Source organism: Mirounga leonina, unplaced genomic scaffold (genome assembly GCF_011800145.1).
Source record: "Mirounga leonina isolate KUSES-001 unplaced genomic scaffold, KU_Mleo_1.0 Mir_376, whole genome shotgun sequence".
Classification (NCBI taxonomy): Eukaryota; Metazoa; Chordata; class Mammalia; order Carnivora; family Phocidae; genus Mirounga; species Mirounga leonina.
The window spans coordinates 3,690,675-3,714,484 of record NW_023270718.1 but is presented as its reverse complement, the minus strand read 5'-3'; the positions used below and the strand labels follow the sequence as shown (position 1 = coordinate 3,714,484).

Below are 23,810 nucleotides of genomic sequence, written 5' to 3'. Positions count from 1 at the left end.
TTTGTGATTAGATGGGGAGAGGGTGATGTCAAGAGCCATCCTTCACAGAAGTGACGTGCCATTCACATCACACTATTGAGAGCACTTTCTATCAGTGTGATTCACCACTGTTGATGTTAACCTGTCACCTGGCTGAGACTGTCAGGTTTCTCCACTGGAAGCAGTTTCCCCGTCCCTTTCCCACACCACACTCTGGAGGGAAGTCTCTGGGTGGTCCACACTGAGGAGTGAGGAGTTACGCTCCACCTTCTGGAGGGAGGAGTCTACATGAACTATTCAGAACTCTTCTGCATGAAGTATTTGTCCATCTTCCCCGTTTGTTTGTTCAGTCATTCCCTTAACACCAGCATGGGCTCAGGGATATTTTGTTTATTGTGTTGCTCAAAATGTTCCAGCTTTGGCTATTGGGAGCTCTTTCAGTTGGCTCCTGTGTCTCTTTGACGTACCCTACCATTTGATACAAACACACACTACACTCACTCTCTACCCCCACCCCCCTTTCTGGCACTACAAGATCCTTCAGGCTCGTCCTGTGTAATTTCCTGCCCGAGCCTCCAAGCAGCCATTTATCAAGGAGTCCTGGTTCCTTTTATTGGAGAATGGCATTAAAAACAAAGATCTGGGCTCTGAGTGAATTTTTGACACGCTCTCTCCAGCTTTTGTGTTTGTTTTTATTAATGAATCCAGAGAGAGCCCTCGCTCAGTTTTCTTTCCCCGTCTACGGACTTTACGGGCCGTCCCAAACCAGTTCCAGTATCCGTCAGCAGAGGGCGCAAGAAAAGGCACAACGCTTTCCTCACCGCTTACGGCTCTCCTAGCGAAGAACGCGCGAGTTACGGGGCGGAGGCGGGGACTGAGCTGTGCGCAGGACACCTGTCAAACCCGGAGGAGGGCGGGGCGTATCTTCCGGCCGGGGCCGGGAGCTGTCATGTGAGGGTCAATGGTCAGCTGACTGGGGCGCAAGTTCCGCGGGGAGGTACGGGCTGAGACGGGGGATCCTGCTGACTGGTGGAGCAGAAGCCCCACCTCGGGACGAGTCTTTGATGGTAGGGACTACGATTGGCTTATGCGAATCACGTGGAGTGCCGTAGAGCGCACCAGGAAGAGTGGAGTGTCCTACGCGGAAGTATGCGCAAGCGTTGAAACATCGCGTCGCCGATTGGCGGCCGTGAGTCACGGGGCGGGGTCGGCGGCTGGCGGGGGCGTGGCCGGCAGGGCGCGCACCTCCCTACCAGATCGCTGGTTGGCCGGCGCACATCACATGGTGCCGGGCAGCGGGGTGGGGGGGTGCGTGCCGGTGCGACGTCAACGCAGCCCTGTAAGCTCCCCCGGCCTGTCTACCGCGGCCGGGCCTCTGCCGAGTCCCCCGCGGGCCCGGGTCGGGCGGTTTGCTGAGCACCTTTGCGGCCGCCATGGACAACTCCGGGAAAGAAGCGGAGGCGATGGCACTGCTGGCCGAGGCGGAGCGCAAAGTGAAGAACTCGCAGTCCTTCTTCTCGGGCCTCTTTGGGTGAGAACCACGCCGAGGGGTGGGCTGGGACCTCCACTGAGGGGACGAAGGAGTCATGGCCTGAAGCGGCGGGGCGGAGTCGCACGGCTCGAGCCTAGAGAACGGAGGGGATACCGGGAGGAGGTGCCGGGGTCTAAAGTAGCGGAGGGGGACCCAGGCTAAGGGCAGGGGGCCCAGGCAGTGGCAACACGGTTGGAGGGGAGATGGTTTGAGGTGTTGGGAGGGCCCTGGGCGGAGGGCACCCAAACCGAGGCCGCACCGTCTTGAGGCGGTAGGGGACCCAAGCTGAAGATGGGCCAAGAGGCCGGAGGAGAACCTGGGCCTTGGCAGCACGGTCTGAGGCCCCGAAGGGGACTGGAGTGGGAGGGCAGCCAGGTCAGAGTCTTTGGGAGTTCTAAGAGAACCTGTCTGAAGGGTCCCTGATGGGCACGGCGGGGCCCGGGACCGAGGACACCTGCCCAGCGGATTGACCTTTCCAAGGCGAACCGCAGTGGATTTGCATGAGCTCTGGGCGATGGGGCTGAGGGAGTCAGGGCTAAGGTGATCCTGGGAGTGATGAGCCCAGGTCTGAGGTGTGTGAGGGTGCCTGAGAGAAGGCTGCATGAACTGGAGAAAGAACCTTGGACTTGAGGTGCTGGAGAGCATTGAGGATTTTAAATGGGGGCCGTCTTAGTTTGTCTGGGTCGCTATGACAAAGTACCCTAGAACGGGTGGCTTACAAACATCAGAAATTTATTTCTAACAGTTTGGAGGCTGGAAGTCCCAAGATCTGGGTGTTGGCAGATTTCGTGTCTGATGAGGGCCTGCGTTCTCCGAGGGGACTTGTCACTGTGTCCTCACATTGTGGAAGCAGGGGATGGAAGGGGAGAACTAGCGCTCTGGAGTCTCTTTTGTAAAGGCACTTATCCCAGTCAGGAGGGCTCTGCCTCGCAACCTAATTTCTTCCCAAAGGCCCCCATCTCCGCGTACTGTCATCTTGGAGGTTAGGATCTCGACACATGAATCTTGAGAGGACACATTCAGTGCATAACAGGGCCGTTCTTGGAGAGTTCCCATTGGCCTTTTGGAAAGGACTGCAGCAGCTGGTGGGGGGAGAGTGAAGGCAGTCATGGTAGTAATACCAGATAATATTTATTAAGTGCTCTGGTTCTGAGTCAGACCTGGCTCAGGCACCTTACCTGTGTCCTTGCATTGAATCCTCACAACATCCCTGTGGAGGTGGACAGACTTGCTTGCCTGATTCCTCAGTAAGTGGGAGACCTGGGCCTGTCTGATCCCAGAGCTGTCTTTGCTGCCACACTCATTTCTCCCCGAGGCTCGTGCCCATTTCTGGACACAACACTTAGGAAGGATGTTGGCAGACTTCGGTGTCTCAGGGGGCTCCTACCCTATAACTCCTCCTCCCTCCCTGCCCCACATGGCAGTTTTCTCCAGACATTTAAGTGAAAGAGCCGGTGTATTCATCCCAGTCCCTTCCAGCTCCAAAAGCAGTTGAGATGGTGCTGAGAGGGGAGTGGGCAAGGCGAGAGCAGAGGGCAGAGGTACTGACGGGAACCTGTCCGTCTGAGAGCAGGGAGTGTGGCGACAGGTCAGCCCAGAGGACTCCTCTTGGCCAGCAGCCACTCCGGGCACCTCCTCCCCTCTGGAGCTGGGGTTTCATGTGTTCAGCATCTCACAGCTGCCTTTTCTTACAGACCCCAGTGGCTTCAGGGACCGGAGAAGGGAGTGTTGGGGCTCAGCTTGTCCCTCGTGCTTTTCCCTCCCCTTTCAGAAACCTCAGCAGTAACCTTGCAAACTGAGAGGTCTCTGGTCATGTCAGAGGGCCAAGTAGGATAGCGCCCACCTGGGATCTGGGGCAAGCCCGAATCCTTGGATGTTAGGGCCTTCTTTGTTCTTCACTGTTTCTGGGCTCCCAGACACTAGAGGACTTTTGGGCACCAGCGGCCCGCGGGGGAGGCAGTACCAGCCAGTTAGTAGATCCGAGCTCCTTGTGTACCTTCCCTCTGGCTCCCTCCTCCTCCCTCAAGTCCCCAGCCAGAGCACATGCCCCTGCGGCAGGGAGCTGTAGGGAATGGGGGGTGGGCAGCCCAGACTTCTCTCTGGAAGCAAAAAGATGGAGAGTTCCTGAGTAAAGCACAGTGAAACCGCAGGAAAGGGGAGGGGAGGTATGCCTTCTTCTTCCTGCCCTGAGGCTTCAGATGGATCCACAGACTTCCCCGCTGTGCTCCCTCTGGAATGGTACGAGTTCTAAACAGTGGTTGTGTTCCCTGGGGCTTGTCCTCATCCCTGACACCTCCACCTTCACCCCCCAACCCCCGCCTACCGACATCCAAGACAAAAACTTTTCCACTTGGATACCAACGTTGATAGGAAGTTTCTGCATGTGTGAAATGAAAATCATAGTAATACCTACTTCATGGGGTGGTCCTAAAGAGAAACGGAGAACGTGCTTGTGAAGTGATGAGCACACAGCGCCCGGCCCTGGTAAGCATTTAAGTGCTCACTGTTATCATTAAGTGCTGTTACTGTAAGTTGGGTGGGAGGCGCCAGAGAAACAGGGATGATAGGGTGTTCCGTAGACCGAGAGCCTGTTCCTAAAGATGGAATCAGGTCCTGACCAATCAGGTCCTGTTTAAACTGCCTGCAGGCACCTGCAACCCCCAGGAGCGCTGGAGGCTGGCTTTTGTAGGGGAAGAATGGCTGCCTGGGTAGGGTGGGTGGGCCCTTAGCCAAGCCCCGTGTGGGAACCGTAGCTTCCAGCTGTGCTTTGGACCACCTTCCACTGCAGAGCCTGCACGAGCCCAACCTGACCGGCCGCCTGTTTCCGGCGATCACTGTGGCCACTCAGAGCGCCCTGCCCCTGCCAGGCTCCATGGCTGAAAACTCGGGCGTCCCTCGCCTAGTGTCAGAGTGGAGCCCTTCCTGAGGGGATGCAAGGTTTGGGGGTACCCCGGCCATCATTTTGCTGCAGTCCCAGGGTTCTGCCTTTCTCGATGGAGGGGACTTTGCCGCCTGGTTGTACAGAGCTTCCAGTGCTCCTGTTTGGGACAGGACAGCTGAGAGACCGAGGTCTTTCGGAAACATCTATTAAGGAAAGGAAACGCGTTCAGTTCTTGAGCTGCAGTGAAGTCATCTTGTTGGGGTGCGGAGGGGCATCAGTAGGAGAACTAGAGGAGTACCCACCCCACCGTGCGCAGGCGTGCCCCCTCCCCACCCCCATTGAGCTTACTGTCAGGAAGGCAGTGGCCCAGAAATAAGCACTGTCCGCAGGATGTAGTAAGGGCGGTGGGGAGGCTGGAGGCCCAGGGCTCTGTGGAAATCAGAGGAGGGTGCCACCTCGCCAGCCTGGGGGCAGGGGAGATAAAGCTCATGCTGAGAGTGGAAATAGGTAAACAGTTCTAGAACATGCCCTCTCTGCCAGCCTGATAAGAGCCAAGCTGAGCGCCTGCCATGGGGCAGACACTCTCCTAGGTGCTACCTGCAAGATTGCGAGGGCCCCCAGCAGCGCCACCAGGGACGGCGTCTCCTCCTGGGTCACGGAGGGACCCGGGACGTGCAAGCCACAAGCCTGCATTCGAGCCCAGGCCTAACTGCAGTCCTCGATTTTCCACCAAGCCCTCGTGACTCTAGAATTCCCCTTGCCAGGTGGCCGGCAGCCCTCAGAGCATGTTTCTCCTCCTTCACATAATAGCAGCCGTTTGAGCACCTGTTCTGCTCTGCCCTTCGTGCTGGGTACGGCGCATACGTCTTCTCTAATCCCCACAGCCTGCTTCCCGGATTGGCTCCTGTCTCCCATTTTACAGATAAAGCAACTGAGGCTCTGCTGATCACCAGCCCGAAGTCACGCCGTTATCAAAGTGCCCGAAACTGGCCTCAGCCCCTCCCTTGGCCCCCAGGTCTGTTCTGTAGAAACCCGTTACAGACGTGTCACGAGAGTGTCACAAGAGTGACCTGGGGTGGTTGCAGAACCCAGCCGTTAGGGGCGCCTGGGTGGCTCAGTCGTTAAGCGTCTGCCTTTGGCTCAGGTCATGATCCCAGGGTCCTGGGATCGAGCCCCGCATCGGGCTCCCTGCTCAGCGGGAAGCCTGCTTCTCCCTCTCCCACTCCCCCTGCTTGTGTTCCCTCTCTCGCTGTGTCTCTCTCTGTCAAATAAATAAATAAAATCTTAAAAAAAAAAAAAAAAAAAGAACCCAGCCGTTAACGCATAACAACTTTAGTCTTCAGTCGTTCCTGGGGCCTGTGTGCACACTGTGGCGGGGGGGCGCCCAGGCCCTGCCCCACAGGAGGCCATACCCATCAGGCCGGGGTGAGGGGGTGCACTACTGAGCAGGGGGGGCGGTGAAGGGCTTAGCCTTGCAGGGGGTGCGGGAGGAGATGCCGGGGGATCCCGCAGCTCTCTGACAGCTCAGTGCAGTCAGCAGAGGAAGAGGGCTGGTGGCCGCCTGCTCCCTGGGCCAGGTGGACCTTCATGTTCTCTAACGTTCCTTCGGCCTGCAGCACGGACAGGGGCCTCTGTGGGGGGCTGGTTTAACTCCCTCCCTTGCCTAGGGCGTGCTCAGCGCAGCTCCAGCAGAGAGCAGCGTCTGCTCATCAGGGGAGGGAAATCTGCACAGCGTTGGCTGTTTAATCTAGAACAGAGGTGAGAGCAGGCAGGGACCTTGTCCACCTTCTCGTTTTCCAGAAGACCCTTGGACGTGGGGAAGGAAGCTTCCCAGGTCACTGAGTGAGTGAGACGCAAGGCAGCACTTGATCTCCAGGCCTGAGTCCTGTTTCTGGGCCCTGCCACTTTCTGGCAGCATAAGTGTGGGCAGGCCCCTTAACCCCTCTGAGCCCCAGCTTCCTCCTCGGTGGAGCAGGGGTAATACCCAGAGCGTTACTGTGAAGAACTCTGCGCTCCTACCAGGCCATTCTAATCACGTGAAGGAGGTGGGTAGAATGTTGAGACACGGTAAGGGTGGGACAGGCCCTGGGGTCCCTTCTTGCCCACCCGGGACACTGGAGAAGCAGAGAAACAGGACAGGACTGAGGGGCAGTGGCTGCGGCCTTCAGGAGGCACAGGAGGGCCAGGGAGGGTCGAGGACCTACAATGGGAATCACTCCATCCGCCCTGCCCTTTGCAGCCCTTAGGAGAGTGCCGGTGGGCCGGGTGGCATGTTTCCGGGAGCCAGAAGGTGCCCAGGGGGTGGAGGAGGGAGGGAGGGAGGCTGAGACTCTGCCCTGCAGACCCCCCTGGCCCGGGGCCCACCGGGCCGTCTGTGCGTCGCTGGCACCGCGCGCGCCTCTCCATATGGCAGTCGCTGGAGGTTGGTGGCTGTGCCTGGGAGCCCTGAGACTGCTTCCTCCGCCTGGGGAGGGGGCAGAAAGCAGAGCCGAGTGGGTAATTATAGACAGCCCTGCACCAGGCTGGCCCAAACCAGTTCCCTCTATTCCCGGCCTGACTCGGAGCTGGAGCCGCTAAGCAGAGGCAGCTCGGGGGAGGTCAGTGGGGGAGGGACCGTCAGCTGTCGCCTGTGCTGCCACTGGGCTCTTCGTGAGAGGCAGGCCCAACTAGCTTTTCTGGATCTCCTGCAGGAGGCATTGGAGGAGGCCTGGTTTCTTCCTTGAAGGGAGTTTGCCACTGTCCGATGAGTGCTCTGAGAGCCGCCTTGACCTCGGGGAGAAGTCCTGTGGTAAACTGCAGATTTATCCTGCGGGGAGGCAGCTTGGTAGAGCACTGGAGCTGGGGACTTCCTCCTTCTGGTCGCTGGCCCTGGCAGAAACCTGCCTGTTATGGTATGATAGGGCCTCACCCCTTCCCCTGGCCTCCAGTATGGGGGTCCCCCACCTGCCTCTCTGGCCTCATTTCCTACCCTTCCCTGCACCGGAGCCAGCCGGGGCGCTGCTGTTCTGAACTGGCCACGCCTGTTGGTGTCCTAGGGCCTTTGCACATGCTGTGACTGCCCTCTGGAGTGCTCCTCCCTCTTTCTGTCGGTGGCTCCTTAGTTGTCTTTGAGGACCGAGCTTGACTGTCACATCCTCACAGCGGCGGCCTGGATCTGCCCATCCAGAGAGGCCCCTCTTCCCCCAGGGCCTCCAGTGCTTACTCACTCAGAAATCACCTTGCTGATTTCCTGTTTACTGAGAGCCAGGTCTTTCTCCATGGTTTACTGCTAGTATCTGCAGCGTCTGGCACGTAATAAATGCTCACATTTGTTCCCCAGGTGAATGAGTGGATGTGGGAAGGGCTTCTGTCTCAAGATCTGCCAGTGACCCAGGACGAGTCACCTGTCCCCCTCTGGGAACTCCACTCCCATCTCTTAAAGGAGACAATGGAACTCCAGAGATTCCCCGATCATCATCTGGCATGGAAATGGCCAGGACCCAAGTCCGGAGAGGAGGGAGGAGGCAGGCCTGAACAGACATTAATCCCTCTGGTTTTCCCACTCTGCAGTTAGAATCACTGACCCAGCGCAGGGCTGGCCTGGGATCACAGAATTGCAGCCCGGCAGCTGACAGCCTTTGTGTGCTGTGTTCACACTGTCCCACCGAGCTGAAACAAACCAGCTGGGGCTGACTTTGTTCATTGTCGATCACCCCGCTTTGGGCCTCTCGGTGGGACAAGCCGTTTCTGCTCATCCAGGAGCCTGAGGTTTTTCAGAGACTGGCTCAATCTGGATAGGACTTCGTTGTTCCCACAAGGAAGGGAAGGATGAGCTAGGGGATCCAAGGAGCGGGGAGACATGACTTCGGTCTGTGAACGCATCCATCCCCTTTAAGTCAGAGAACGTTCTAGAGAACGTCCCCCCCTACTGCCTGTGAAGTTCCTCACCTCTCCAAGGCCAGGAGTGGGTTCTAAAGAGGTCACTCCAAGCAGGGGCCCCGAGCCCAAGGTGTGTTGGGCCAGCTGGGGTGAGGCTGGCCAGGGAAGACCCTGCGACCCAGCAGAGTGAGCATAGGAGTGCATTCCCCAGGGGGCCACTTCCTGTGGAACAGCGGAGGGTAGGGGAGACCACATCAGCACAGCCCCAGAAGGCAGAGACTTTTCAGCTAAGAAGAAACTTAGCTCCCGTGATGTGGATTCATGAGGCTGAGATTCCAGTCCTAGCCAGCCAGCTGGCCTGCCCTGGGGTATATTTACAAACGGAAACAGCCTGAAGGGGTCGCTGGGGTGGGTCTACATCAGCTTTTTCCTCCCAAACTCACCTGAGCTTTCTGATTCATCTGGGCCCATTGTTTGAAAAGCCTTATTCCAGGCCCCACCCAGACCTACTGAGTGAAATCTTCCAGGAGGGTGCCTGGGGGACCTGGTGTGATCACTGTAACTAGCAGCTCCAGTGATTCAAAGGAATGGACTGAAGGAAGGAACGCTGTGAACACGACTCCCAAAATTATCCCGGAGGCTCTCCACAGCTGCAGCGGGGGCTGGCCGATTTCCAGGGCCAGTGGACATGGGTCGGGGGGACAGGAACGATGATTTGTTTGGCTTTCTATTGGAAAATGCCTCCCTTTTCTCCTCGTTCGACACAAAACACTGATTGATGTCAGCGAAGAGAGGATCCGAAATCCATTTGGTAGAACTCAGCATGTAGGGTTTTTTCCTACTGGTTTATGTGGGCCATGGGTGTTTGAACAGTTGCAGAGACCACAGAGCTCATGAGCTGAGGCGGGTTGCATTCTTGGAGGTGGAAGGACAGAGACATGGTGGGGACTCACAGACAAGGTACTCATGAAGGGGCCCCCCAGTTCCGGAAGAGCTTCCGATGCACCGCTTGGAGATCTCAGGAGGGCAGAGTAAAGCTGCCTAAGCAGAATGCTCTTTGATTTTTTTTTAAGTACTGCTGCGTATCTCTCAGGCCCCTACTCTGGCACAGTAAGTTCTTTGAAGGTAGTTTTGCCATTTTAAATAATCCTGCACTGAACATCCTTATACCGCTTCTGCTTAGTTTCTTGCGGTAGATGGCTAGACATGTAACTCACTGCTGGACCATAGAACCAAATGTAAATCCTGATATTTAAAAAGACAAATATATCTTATCTGTGTTCTATATAAATACACTTTAGCAGATAAAATAGGCAGAAGATAAGAAAGTTCAGACAGTACAAAGGAGGAGTGTAGGGTGAGGAAATCTTGTCTCTTGCACCTGGCCCCACAGTTCTGTAGACCCCACCTTAGAGAAGAAAGTCTAGTTGTTTGTGTATATCCGCTCCGTCCTGGATTAGTAACGGCATACTCCTATGGTGGAGAGGTCTTCCCTGAACACCTGCGGCGTGTAAGGCACGGGCTTCAGGCATTGGGGAATGGACAAGTCATCCAGAGCTGGGCTCCTCCCCCAGAATGCTTTGCAATCTCTTGGCGGGGCGGTGGGGGAATTTGCATAGAGCCTGGGAACCAGCATTCACTGAGCAGAAATGGAAGAGGCCGTCAGAGGCCGGGCTCACTGGGAGGTTGGGAAGTCTTCCCCCTCCCCCACCCCATCCCCGCGGAGTGGGGGTGACCCAGGCCTCCCCAGGGAGGGCCCAGCCAGCCTGCGTTGAGTGTGCCTTTGTGCCGGGGGTGGGGGGAGCAGGGGCCGCAGGTTTGGTCTCCCCTGAACCCTCAGCAGAGGCCTGGGCTGCAGTGGGCTTCACAGAGGCCTTATGGGGGGTAGGGGCACATCTCCACTGTCACCAGGACAGAACGCTGGCTTGCTCCTCACTACCAGACTAGTGCATCTCATCTCCTTTTCCCTTCTTTCCCCAGAGGCTCATCTAAAATAGAGGAAGCATGTGAGATCTACACCAGAGCAGCAAACATGTTCAAAATGGCCAAAAACTGGAGTGGTATGTGATCTCTGCTAGAACCCCTTCGTGCTCCTTTCTCCTCTTCTCCCTTGACTTCCAGTCCTGAAGGCCTGGCTCTGGGGCTCGCCGTGCCATCTCTGCCACCGGAAGCCCGTCGGCCTGCCATTGGCTCGCTTCGAGCCCACTGGGTCATTTTACTTGGGCCACAGGGCCTTGGCGAGAGGACTCTAAGGATAAATAGATTAGTGAATCCAGATAGCTCTTGGAGGGGTTTCTCCTTAAACTCCGAGTGTCCGGTTTCCCCAGAAACTCCTCCCTACTGCTTTTATCAGGTCTGAATGCTGGACGTAGCGGACCATTCCCGTGGTTCCAGCAGTCACCTTAACCATTTATCAAGCGCGCCCCTAAGTGCCAAGCATGCGCATTGAATGGAATCGTCGGGGCACTACTGTTAACATGCCCGTTGTTGGAGACTGAGGCTTGGCTCAGCCCCGGGCCTGAGGTGCCACCGTGGTGAGGGACAGAACCAGAACTCAGAAGGCAGAGCTCCGAGTCCGGAGCGGCCTCTGTGTGGCTGCAGGGCCTTTGCTGCTGGAGTGACAGAGGTTCGTGGCACGGCTCAGGCTGGCCGTGGGACCCCGGGCAGGTGACTTCCCAATCCAACTCCTGCTGAGTCCGACAGCGGGGACAGCGGCAGTCCCACCCCCGTGGGGCCGCGGTGGGCATTCATGGAGATCAGGCATCCCCACTGGGGGCAGCCAGCACTCAGTAAACGTGGTGGCCGCGAGCTCCGTGTTCGTCATGCCTGCGAGCCCACCTCCCCGCGTCGGGGTGCAAGGAGAGCTCTTCCGGGACCCTGGTCGGCAGATTAGCAAACTGCAGGAGTGGCTGTGAGGTGCCCGCCGGAGCCTTCTGTGCTCTCACACACTGTCACAACCTGCTGCAAGGGCCTCCCCCTGGAACAGGGCATCCCCATCCCAGGTCATGCGCCTCCGGAGACCCTCAGAACCTATGTCGGTGGGCGGAGTGAGACCAGAGTCGCAGTTCCTCTGACTTGGCTTCGAGGTTGTGGTCAGACTGGCGCTGGGCCAGCTCCACCGAGGCAGGGAGGGGCTCCTAGAGGCCCGAGAGGCCGGAAGAGCTGGTCGGGAGCTGCCTGAGGGCCTGGAGGAGAGCTTTGAAAATCTAGCGCGTTGAGCTGCTCAGGGCTGATTGCAGGACTCGGCCTCAAGCCTCAGTGAGATTGGATCAAGGAAATGGAGCAAAGACAGCAAAGACGGGTTTGGGACCCTGGGAGGGACTTTCTGACCAGAAGGAGACACAGCCTGGAATGGGACCCTGGAGGCAGAGGGTGGAGGCCCCGGTGAGACGGAGTCTCCTCATTTTCTGAGAACACTTTTAGTTTCCTGGAAACTAAAAGGGTTTTTCCTGAGCTTTCACCAAATAGATAGGGCACACAGCCACGTGCCCTGTATAATTCCGTGCTCCCAAACTAAGAAGGCGCCATCAGAGAAAGAGTAATTCTCAATCACGTAGATGTCGCTTTGCCCCTAAAGTGTGTTACTTCCTTCCCACCCCCACCCCCAACTATTCAAACAAAAATCCAGGGCCGTGTTTCATTTTTCTCCCAACAATACTGCTTTTCTGGGAATTTTGCACTCACGTTTGAGCCCTTAAAAGTAATAAATCATACATGATGGAAACTGGGCTGCTTTGTCTTTCCTGCTGCTCTGAAGTTCCAGGAGGGGGCCAGACCCTCTGGTCTCCTTCCAGCTCCGGAACTCTGTGATTCTGACGCGGCTGGAGGAGGACGGAGGCCAGTGGAGCCTCAGGTGGGGGTTGGCTGAGCTGGCGGTGGGCGTTGGAGCTTCCGATCAGGACCGTCCCACCCCTGCTCTCCAGCCACAGAGCAGGAGCCAGGTCATTGTCTTCTGCAAGCTGCCAGGCAACTTAGGAGACGGACAGGTGACCACAGTGGCTTGGGAGCAGTGCAGGATGACCGCCTGCAGCCAAGTACTGGTCAAACTGGGCTTCCCATGTGGTCTGCACCGCCCTTTGCCCAGTGGCACTTGTCCCCGTGCGCTCAAGTTCCTGCTGTCCCATGGGGCCACTGCGGGGGTCAACTGGGGATAGTTTCTGTATCCTGCATAGTTCTCGGCCCCGTCTGCCTTCTCCTTGGATCTTTAGAAGTGGGTGGCCCTGGAAATACTGGCAGAGGCTGAGATTAGGGCCATGGGATCTTAGCTGGCCCCCACCTGGCTCTCTCTTTGTATACCCAGGGCTCAGGGGCCTCTCCCTGAGGCAGCTTCCTCCTCCCTCCGTGTCCACCTCGTGGACCTTCAGGAGCCTCAGCCCAGGAGTCAGGAGGCCTCAGGTGGACAGGGCGAGGCCTTCACGTCAGCACCCCCCCCCCCCCCCGAGCCAGGCCAGTCCCTTCCTCTCTCCAGCCCCCTCTGCACTCTCAGGAGAGGAGAGGCCCCTCCCGGGCCAGCGTCGGGGTGGCTTCTGACAAGCGGAGCCCCACTAAGGCTGAGCTCGCTCTTCTCTGTTCCAGCTGCCGGAAACGCTTTCTGCCAGGCAGCCCGGCTGCACCTGCAGCTCCAGAGCAAACACGACGCGGCCACCTGCTTTGTGGACGCCGGCAACGCTTTCAAGAAAGCTGACCCGCAAGGTGAGCGTCCACGGGTCTCGGGGGCCGGCTGAGCACTTTCCACAGAAGTCCTCAGGTTTCCGTGAGGCGCCGGTTCTCCCCAGGGACACACGCGCCACAGGCTGGCAGGGAGACACTTGCGCTTGAACTTCGAAATTGGCTCCCTTCCGGTTGGCATTTGCATCCCGCTCCAAGCCTCCGCCTCCCCCTGCTACTTTGTGTGCGCAGCTGATCGCTTCCCTCCCAGAGCCGGGGAGCATTTGGGAGTGGGAGTTACATTGCAGACCCACCGCATGCCAAGGAGAGAGGAAAATCTGTTCTGTTGTCAGAATTAACATGCAGAGGGGGGTGGGAGGGGGTTCTGAGACCAGCCAGGTAGGAGTTGCTGCCGAAAAAGGAGCGGAAATTATCCTAACCTGGCTTCCCTACACCCTGGGGGGGAAATCAGAACACAGCCCAAGATGGGAGTTGCCAGAGAACAAGTTACTTAAAATGAGGCAGCGCTGGGGAGAAAAGCCCGGTTTGGGACTGACTCATGGTGAGAAAACCATTTGTCCCACCGGGCTTATCCCGAAGCAGAAGCGCAGCCCGGTGGGTACCAGAATTTTGGGTCTCAGGGAGCTGGAATTTTAATTTCTGTTTTCCATCTCGCTGCCAGACACAGGTTGCTGATTTTTTAATTTTAGCAAGCAAAGATACTTTTTTTAGGTAACCATTTATTGTTACTATTCTCTCATGAGAGAATAGGGAATACATGAATGTTTTAAGAAAAAAAAAAGGGGGGGATGCCTCATCTTGGAACAAAGACCTGCCCTTCCCAAGAGAGGACAGTTTGCAGCTGGGCACCGAGGTGTTTGCGAGGCTTGGTAAGCACCGGTTCCCGTCCTGGTGCTGGCGAGTTGTTGGCGGATCCGTTACCACCACTGGGGACCGACCTGTCGTTCCTGGGCAGGGATTAGGTCTCTGTAGACCAAGTAGCTTCTCTGTGTCCCCAGACTTGACCAGTCGCTGCCTGTGTAGCTGGGTGTCCCACGGAGGTTGGCTTGAGGGGTCGCGCGGTGGGCCCAGGCTCGGCGAGAACCAGAGGGGAGGCCTTGTGGCGGGGTGGGCCGCAGCAGGCCGTGTCGGCCATGTGAGGAGGACCCAGGGCCACCGCGAATCACCCAGGGACGTCTGTGTCCCGTTTCCCCACCACCAGCCTTCCCTCTGCTCCCTGGGGAACTGGGCTTCCTGGATTGCCGCCCTAGTGTCTGTGCTGCTCTGGGGTGACCGGAAGGACTCGTTTCTGGGGCAGAAGTCGAGTGCCAGCCTTCATGGCTCTTCAAACAAACCCGAGCACGTCCCTCGGATGGGCCCCCAACCGGCTCCTCGATGTTGCGTCTGGGATGTTGCGTGCGTCCTTAATCCTTCGGTGGCTTTTGACCTGAGTTTTTCCAGCTCAAGGCAGGGTTCTGCAGGGGGTGTGTTGGGTGCTGGGGCCCTGTGCTCCGCCTCAGGAAGTGCGGAGGGTGAGGGGTGTCTCACGTTGGGTCTGCTGACGTGGCCATCATGGGGCCCCAGAGGCCGGCTTGGTGTCTCCAGGGATCAGCAAGCACGGCTTGCTGCCCCGGGAGCTGAGGCAGGGAGGGAGGGGTGGGCCTGGGGTGGGAAGGACCTTTCAGGCAGCAAGAGGAGCAGTGACCCGGAGAGGAGCCTGTTTTGGGCACAGCCCGGAGTGGGTGCGTTGGGTGGAGCACCAGGCTCTTGGTGCTGAGGGGGGCGGGCGGGAGGGCACCGGGGCAGTGACCCAGCACCGTCGCCTCACGGACTCCTCGCCCAGGTAATGGTTCATGTAGCATGTGGCTCCGTGTGGTCTCCTGAGTCTAGACCGAGCCTCTTCCCCTGTGACCTCGGGCAATCACTTCATCTTTTGGGCCTCAGTTTCCTGGTCTGGTAAAGGCAGAGACCACGTGTGAGAAGAAGCACAGGCTTGGCCAGCACAGCACCTGGCGTGCGATAGATCTCTAATGAGGGGTGGCCCGTGGCCCCCATCAGAGGCCCGGCCTCCTCCCCTTGGCCACTCGGCTTGTAAAACAGAGCTGGAGGGCCCACTCGGAACCCCACCGGGCTTCCCCAAGCAGGTGGCCAGCTCCCTGGGGCCTTGCTGGTCCCCTCGGCCGCCTGGAAGGCCTCTGTCCTGGGTCAGCACCACCTCCTCCAGGAGTCCTGGAGGGCCCTCCCCGCGAGAGGCAGCTGGTGCCCAGCCCGCACAGAAGGCCTGCCAGAGCCGGCCGGGGTAGAAGGAAAGGATTTGGCACCTGTCAGCGTGCTCTGTCTGCGAGTCTGCCTGGAATGGTGGACTGGGGGCGGTGGGGGGGGGGGGGGTATGTGATGCCTCTAGCTGTCGGTGGTTCCCGGCTTTCCCAGCCTTTCCCAGCCTTTCCCAGCCTCCACCGGCTGCTCTGGAGGGACTCAGGCCAGGGAGGCCTCTAACCCCAGCCACCTGAGCCGGGCCCTGGGCTGCATGCGCGCGTTCCTGGGCGCCTCCTGCGAACCACACGCGGCAGTAGCGTTCTCTAACCCAGTCCGCTTCCTTGTGGGACTCTGCCTTGTGCCCCCGTTGCACCCAGGAGGGCTGAGTCCTGGGATTGATGTGGGAAACGGCAGCCAGACCCGTTGGCCGCTGGAGCCCAGCAGGTGGGGCGAGGGCCCTGGGTTGCACGGCTCCCAGTGTGCCTAAGCCAGCACCCTCCCCGCTCTGGACCGCAGAGAGCTGGATCTCATCCAGGGGTGCTCTGGCCGCTCATCCCCGGGGGCCTGGTGACTGGAGATAAGCCTGCCGTGTCCCGTGTGTCAGCGGCTGGTCTACCAGCACTTGCTGGGCTGTCCCCGAGCCAGGAGCCCACGTGAGGGGGACTCAACCCTGTGAATCCGCGATGCTGCCTGGGAGTGATCTCCTGCCCCCTCTGCCTCTCCCAAGGGCCATGCCGTGCTAACAGCGCTCCGGCGCCAGGGGGGCCCCGCAGGCCTGGGGCGGCCGCTGTGGGAGAGTGCGTCCTGCCAGAGAGGAACTCGCAGCCTGTCCCCCTCCTGGCCCTGCTCATCTCCCTGGGAGCCGCCTGGGCCACCTCAGCGCGCAGGTGCCGGGTGGGGCTCCCCGGCGTCCCAGAAGAGGGAGCCGGTGAGTCTCCCTGCTGGCCACAGGGCGCCCCCCCACCCCCCACCGGCATGGAGGCTGGAGCAGGGCTAGATGTGCAGAGGCGCCTCCCTGCAGCCCAGCCCCCGAGCTCCTTACCAGCCTTATCGTCCTCTTGCAACCAGCCCGTTGCTGGTTCATCAGTTCAGAAATGCTCTGTTTCAAAATACGTGCTTGTGTTCAAGCGGACTGTCTTCCGGCTATAATTTGTTGTGTGCGTTCTTTCCCTCTGCCTCCTCTTTACCTTGTTTTCTTCTCTGGTGCCCCGGGCTTCCAGCTGTCAGCCTCAAAACCCTGACCGAATGGTGTACATTCTTTAAATCTTTCTGGCATCCCCGGAGGCCTTTCAGAATTGGAGCAAACCTATAGGCCCTCCCTCCCTCAGAGGAGGGCTCACAGACACCCACCTTTCGCATGTAAATTTAGGGGGGCTTGTGGACTCCCTGAAGGCCCAGCCACAGGTCCGAGGCTGAGAGCCTCTGTTCACATGTCCGTTCCCCCCCCACCCCAGGTAGTGAGACCTTCAGCCCCATAAGAGCAGGTACCAGCTGCGGCCCTTCTCCGTGGCCTCTCCACCCAGCGGGCCTGGCTGACTGTGGGGACCCCGGGGGGCAGACCAGGAGCCTGCTGGATGCCCTGGACGGCAGGATGAACTGGCAGCCCCGCCCCAGCTCAGAGCCCAAGTCCTGGCTCTGTCCGGGCTCTCTGTCCTCCCCTCCCGCACCTCCCCCAACACCTTTTCCTCGGAGATGCATTTTAAAAATCCACCCTGAGAGCTCATCTCTGTCTGCTAGAAAATGCCTCCCACTCGTGCTGCTCTCTCTCCTCCAAATAACGTGTCAAAAAAAAAAAAGCCATACCCAAATTTCAGGTCTTGGAAGAGGTAGTACCACAAAGGTAGCCGAATTTCTTCTCTCGTGGGCCTTCCTGGTGTTTGCTGTGTTGGGGGGACCTGTGGTTTGAGGAGCTGACCGGTGGCAGGGGAAGGGACAAGAACAGAGGGCTCTGCTGAACGCAGACACGTGGGCAGGAGACCGTGATGGAGATTCCAGCCCAGGGGACCTGGGTGTCCCGGCGTCCAGCCCCCTCCTGCTGTAGACGGAGGCCAGACAGGTGCAGGGGACGTGGGGCAGTGCCGAGGTGCCAGAGCCCCGGTGAAACCTGGGCGTTCCTCACATGTCAGGCCCGGCCCCCTCTGGTCCCCCCTGTCCCCTTGCCAGCCCCTCTTGTCGTGGAGGGTAGGGCCCTCGCTGGCCTGGCTCCGAACGCCCATGGGAGGCTGGCTGTCGGTCTGTGTTCCGTCCCTGGGGCCGCCGGGAAGGCGGTGGCGCTGTGACAGCCCTCAGCAAGTCACGGCCTGCAATCCACCGCTCTGAGCACGTTACCTGCGGCTCAAGGACCCCTTCAGCTCCCCGCCCAGCCACGGGAGCACAGCCCTGCCTCCCCCTCTCCTGACTTCTGCCCAGGTGACTTCTCATTCTCATTTCTCCTCCACACCTCCCTTTTTCTCTCCCCAGAGGCCATTAACTGTTTGATGAGAGCAATCGAGATCTACACAGACATGGTAAGGGTGGCTGCCCGTCCTGTCCCCGCTCCTGCCCCACCATGTTGCCCCAGCCTGCCGTCCCAGCTTCGGCACCAAGAGCAGGCGTGAGGGGGAGTGGGAGCTGCGGGAGTCTGGTCACCTGGGCCAGCCCCTGCCCCGCCCCAGGGAGCACCCCCATAATAGGGGAGGCCCAGGGGCAGCTCCGCCAGGGAGCCAGGACCAGACTCCTGTCCACTCTGCCACTTGCCCTTCACTCTCTGCCTCTGTCTCGTCGGACCCCTTCCCCTGCCAGGTCCCAGGCCATGCTGGAGTATCCTAGATGGAACAGTGCTAGCGGTTTAATCCTCCCTGCCATTCGCCCATGTGACAGGAAAGGGGGGCCCAGACAAGTGACGTGACTTGCCCAGGGACACATGGCCACAAACAGGAGTAGCTGAGCCCAGAGCTTCGCCCTTTCCTGATGTCCCTCGGCAGGGCCAGGCACCTGGACACCCACTGCGGGGAGGCTGGTGGCCTGTGCTCAGCCCTTCTGGGAGCTCCAGGCCTCCTTCGGGAGAACTGTGCATGTCTATGGGGGAAGCTGGGGGTTGGCCTGGGTCGGGGGCGGCTTCCATGGCCACACTGGGGGCCAGGGGGAGGCCAAGAAAGGCTGTCCCCTCTGCAGTAGGGATGCCCACCCGTCAGCCTGGTTTCTCCAGAGCTTTTACCAGGCAATTCTAGGCTGGTCTTTCCACCTCTGTGGGCCATCTGTCAAATGCTTCCCCAGGCCGGGCCCTTCACCAGGTACCCGTGCCCCCATGACCTTGGCATTGCCTTGTTTGCCCGTGTCCCTGTGGACAGGATGGACACGGAGGCTGAATGGGGAGGCAAGTGCCTAGGGTCAACCCGTCAGGGCGGCACTTGGACCCAGGCCTCTCAGTCGAGCCTCCTGTTAAAGGCCTATGCCCCCCTGGCTCTCGGTACCCTCTGTGCACACCTCACTGGTGCGGCTAAGGGGCAGGGACCCACCAGCTTTGGGGACCCAGAAGGGCAAGAGCAGGCTGGGGTGGGGCGCTGGGGACATCACTTGTCACAGAGGGCCCCTCCCTGTGTCCCACCCAGGGCCGATTCACGATCGCGGCCAAGCACCACATCTCCATCGCCGAGATCTATGAGACAGAGCTGGTGGATATCGAGAAGGTGAGTGGCCGTCGGCCCTGCCTGGCCAACGGTGGGGGAGGACCACAGTGGCCGGTCCCCTCGGACTGGGGTTCATCTCTCTGCTCTGTCTACTTGGGAGGTTTCTGGTGTCTGAGTACTGGAAGAGGGGCGTGGGGCATTGGCAGAACTTGCGTGAAGGCCCCAGGGTCGGGCCCATGGTGGACAGCGGTCACCTTGCCACCTCCTTGCCCTCTGCCCCTTCCCCGTGTCTCCCCCAGGCAATCGCCCACTACGAGCAGTCTGCAGACTACTACAAAGGGGAAGAATCCAACAGGTACGGGCCGCAGGCTCCCCTCTCCCTGTCCTCCCCAGGCCCCAGTAAGCCCCAGGCCACCACCGACCTCTGTCTTCTCCGCCCACCCCACACAGCTCAGCCAACAAGTGTCTGCTGAAGGTGGCTGGTTATGCCGCTCAGCTGGAGCAGTATCAGAAGGCTGTTGACATCTATGAACAGGTGGGGACAGGTGGGGCTCAGAGCCCTGCTCTCTGGGAGGGCGCCACGCCCAACGTCTGCACCATGCTCCCTCCCCCTGCCTTCTGTCACATGCCTCCCTCCATCACCTCCCTGGCGCTCATCCTGTCCTTGCTGGCTAAACCTTTATCCACCCATGACCCCACACGGTCTCACCGCCCCCTCCCTATACGCTTCTCACAGGGAGCTTCTGGGGAGGCCCAGGGTCCTGGAGGGAATGAATCAGTGAGGCCTGGGGTGGCCGGAGGTAGCTGAGGAGCCTGCAGGAAGGGGGCCAGGAAGCATGGTCCCGAACGTGGTGGGTGGGACAGGGAGGGAACGTCACGTGGGTGCGCAGGCTCCCCTGGGCTGTGTGGGGAGGGCTGGGCGGGCCAGGCTGTCCTGGTGGGTTCAGTTTGGCCAAGAGAAAGGCAGGCAGCTGGCCTTGGAGGAGAGGGGGGCGGGCGCCACCTCTCATGTTCCCGCAGCCTGCCGTCCCTCTGCCCACCGCGTGCCAGCCTCCCATGGGGCCTGACAGCGGGGCCGCCTCTTCCCCAGCGTCGTGGGTGCTTCGGGGCCTACGGACACCTGGCTTCAGCCCTGTGGCAACACCCATCTCCTGTCATACCCTGGGCCTTGGCTGCCCACACACCACCAGCTGACTTCCCTGGGGCTGGTCCTTGGCCTCCCTGCCCTTGGGGTTCCGGGTTAGCAGGGCCCCCCCCGGGACACACATGTGGCTCCCAGCTGGCCCCCAGGTGCCTGGCAGTGACCCTGGCCCTCTGGCTGCCTGCCCCAAGCTTATGGTGCCGCCTCCACATGGTCACAGGTGGGGACCAACGCCATGGACAGCCCCCTCCTCAAGTACAGCGCCAAGGACTACTTCTTCAAGGCGGCCCTCTGCCACTTCTGCATCGACATGCTCAATGCCAAGGTGAGCTGGGGCCCCGTGGGCCCGCCCAGAGCTTCCCCCACCTCCCAGGGACCACCTCGGAGCGTGGTGTCCATCACTAGGCCAAGTCACCTTCTAACTCCTTAATAGGGGTGAGCCCCTCCCTCACGTCCGACACCCGACAGCTGCAGACAGGAAATGCGTGCTCTCACTGGTGTGTTCCTGGCCCTGGTGTCACCTGCCCAGTCTCTGCCGCTTTTGAGTTTATCCAGCTCCGGGCTCACTCAGTGCCAGGCCTTGTCTTCAGTGAGAGCATGTTTTGAATCCTTATTTGCATTCCTTGAGGTCAGCGTCACTGTCCCCTGTCCTACGGATGAGGACGCTGAGGCTGAGACCAGAGACCCTTATTCAAGGCCCCATGGCTGGATTCCAGGTCTTTGACTCCCAGTGTCATGATCAGAACCATAGCATGCACGCCCACACCACCCATATTCAGGGCTGCTTGGCAAGAGAGGGGTCCGTGCTGGGCGAGGGGGTGGGGAACAGCCCAGGGGGGAGCTGGACTTTTCCTGGGGGCAGCGTTGCCGGGGCCCCAGCTGCACTGCCCTCCACCACCCCTGCTCCCGTTGTGGGTAAGAGCTTGGGCTCTGGCGTCGGGCCGGTTCGCGTCCCCGCCCCCATGTACCCTGTGCCCTGAGCAGGTCGTTGTGCGCTTCCCCACTTCCAGAATAGGGGTCACCGTCATTCGACCCTCCCTGGGTCCACGTGATGGTTAAATGTGGGAAGCGCCCAGCACCAGCCCTGGCACGTAGGATGGGCTCGTACGAGGCAGTTGTCATCTGCCCCCTACCGTGGGCACTGGCCTGGGAGACACCCCCCCCCCCCCAGCTGCTTCGTCCCCACAAGCTGTCTCTGCAGCAGGCTTGGCTGGGCACAGCCCCACAGAGGTGCCCTCCAGGCACAAAGCCAGGTGACACTGGAGGCTGGGGGAGGGGCGCAGGGTGCTGACCGGGGCCAGATGTCTCATGTCTCAGATCCCCTTGGCTGCCAGGCCGGTGGCTCCAGTGGCCCATCTTCATTAGCTTGTCCCCTTCCCTCCTTCCACCCTGGCGATGTCCAGCTTGCTGTCCAGAAGTATGAGGAGCTGTTCCCCGCGTTCTCTGGGTCCCGGGAGTGCACGCTGATGAAAGTGAGTGCTGGGCGCTCTGCAGCCCTCTCCCCGCCCTTTCCCTGCCCCTTCCCTGCCTCTGGGCCTGGAGGGCTCAGCCAGGACTGGGGTGTTGGAGGTGGGGGGGCACCTGGAGGCTTGGGCTCTGGTTACTATAATCATCAGGGTTTGTACAGCAGTTCTTTTTTTTTTTTTAAAGATTTTATTTATTTATTTGAGAGAGAGAATGAAATAGAGCATGAGAGGAGGGAGGGTCAGAGGGAGAAACAGGCTCCTCGCTGAGCAGGGAGCCCGATGCGGGACTCGATCCCGGGACTCCAGGATCATGACCTGAGCCGAAGGCAGTCGCTTAACCAACTGAGCCACCCAGGCGCCCTGTACAGCAGTTCTTAAAGGTCTTTTGGTTTTGTTTTGTTTTCCCTCATTTGGGCCTCTGTTTTCTTGATGAGAGAAGTAAGGCTCAGGTGGTGATGGAGGTAGGGGCAGTGTGATTTCTCACATGAGCATGCACACGCGCGTGCACACACACACACACACCGGGCAGGGGTGGAACCAGCCCCTTCCTCCCTCCCAGCACGGGAGCCCCCTGACCTGCCCCCCGCAGGATGGTGTATGTGTGGGTCTAATCCAGGTCAGGCCTCAGGCCAGCCTTGGTCCCTGACCCCTGCCTGCCATCTTCTTGCAGAAATTGTTAGATGCCCATGAGGAGCAGAACATTGACAGCTACACCGAGGCGGTGAGTGGCCGGGGCTGGGGGCAGGGGTGGGGGGCGCCCTGTACAGACACACTCTCCCATGAATCCCACCCTTTCTCTGACCCCCGTCCTGGCTGTGAATCCCTTTCTCCAGTCACTCCAGGATCCTCACGGGGAGCCCCGGAGGTACGGGAGGTGTCCTCCCCCTATTAGAGATGATGGCACTGGGGGGAGGTGAGGAGACTCATCCTCCATCCCTTAGGGGCAGAGCTGGGAGGCAGACCTGATGTCTGTCTGTCCCTGGAGGCCAAGGTCTTTGCACCAGTGAGTGTCCTTGGTGAGCAGTTGGGAGGAGCAGGGAGGGAGAGAGACGAGTTGTGGAAGGGGGGGGGCCCCTTCCGGCACCAGCTTCCTTGGTAGAACCACCCCACAGAGGTGTGTCTCCCTTTCCTTACTCTCTTTTGAACAATCCGGAACTTGGTTGGGCCCAGCTCCAGTCCTAATCCAGTCGTCTAGACTGCATCTGTCAAGTGTTGTCTCCTGGGTGCCCCTCGGGAATCCTACACCACCAACAATGACAGAGACCAAAGTCCCTCCAGTCCATCCTGCCCCGGACGGTGGCAGGACGTCAGGAAGCTCAGCCACAGAGAAGGGAGGAGCGGGGCCGGGGCAGGGTGACAGGGCTCGGTTCTCCCTCTGGCCCCGTCCCCGTGGCGCTTGGAATAGGCCTTCACATCTCCAGGCCTGTTTCCCACCCATGAAACAGGAAGCTGGACCGTTTTATGCTGCAGCATCCTTTCTTTTTCTCAAGGCAGCCTTAGAGGGAGCCCCCTCCCTTTGCTCCTCCTCAGGGAGGCGGGCTGGGACACATGTAGAGGATTTGGGGACCAGAGACTCTGGGCTTGGGGACAAGGAGGGAGCCAGGGAGCCAGGACCAGGTACGGGACTGGCCCCACTGTCACCTTCCCCTCCCCATGTGTCCCAGGTGAAGGAGTACGATGCCATCTCCCGGCTGGACCAGTGGCTCACCACCATGCTGCTTCGCATCAAGAAGACGATCCAGGGGGATGAGGAGGACCTGCGCTAAGCCCCACCCAGCCCCCTGGCACCTGTCTTCCTGCCCCGTCTTCTCTACCCCCGCGCCCCTCTAGCGCGTGAGCCCAGAGAGAGAGGTGGGGCTGAGACCTTGGCTGTGAGACCTCCCTTCCCTTCCCGCAGAGGAGTCTCCCCAAGCCACAGTGCGGGCTCAGCCCTGCTTTGGGTCCCTGAGGCCAGGCCTGCTGGCCAGACAGTCCCCCTCTGTTCTTGCTGCATCCCTCGCCTCCTACCCATTTATTTAAGCCCCTCAAAGGTGCCCCTTCTCTGCCCCAAAACATAGACTCTTTGACACAGACTTATTTGCTGTGGGTGCTGCCAGGGGTGGGGGTCAGCATCTGGTCCCCCATATCCTGACCAGCTGAGGCACGGGGCTGGTTTCTGTCGTTCCCACTTGTCCTCCAGCCGAGCTCTGAGCACATGTAGCTGCTGAGATTTGCTCTCTCCACGGGGGTGGGCTCCTTCCCCTCCAGTGCTGGGACCCCGGCCCACCCCCCAACCCCCACCCAGCCTCCTGCAGCCCTGACCTCTCAGGATAGACCGCAGGCCCTGGAGCTCAGAGGGTCATCCCTGCACCCACCCCTACATCTGCTCCTTCTGTAGTGCTTTGAGGTTTTGTGGTCGGAAGCTGCAGTTGGCCTAAGAAAGAAAATAAAAAAGAACACTTTG

General features: G+C 59.6%; 1 protein-coding gene across 1 annotated transcript; it reads left to right on the top strand.

The window, feature by feature from the left end:
• Nucleotides 1-1,271: 1,271 nt before the first annotated feature.
• On the top strand, nucleotides 1,272-23,810 carry NAPA (NSF attachment protein alpha). Its single transcript, XM_034986877.1, has 11 exons — nucleotides 1,272-1,510; nucleotides 10,230-10,309; nucleotides 12,825-12,941; nucleotides 17,613-17,659; nucleotides 18,743-18,820; nucleotides 19,060-19,115; nucleotides 19,211-19,295; nucleotides 20,122-20,226; nucleotides 21,305-21,373; nucleotides 22,038-22,088; nucleotides 23,032-23,810. The coding sequence occupies exons 1-11, from the start codon at nucleotides 1,413-1,415 to the stop codon at nucleotides 23,131-23,133; spliced, it is 888 nt and encodes a 295-aa protein (XP_034842768.1). The 5' UTR covers nucleotides 1,272-1,412; the 3' UTR covers nucleotides 23,134-23,810.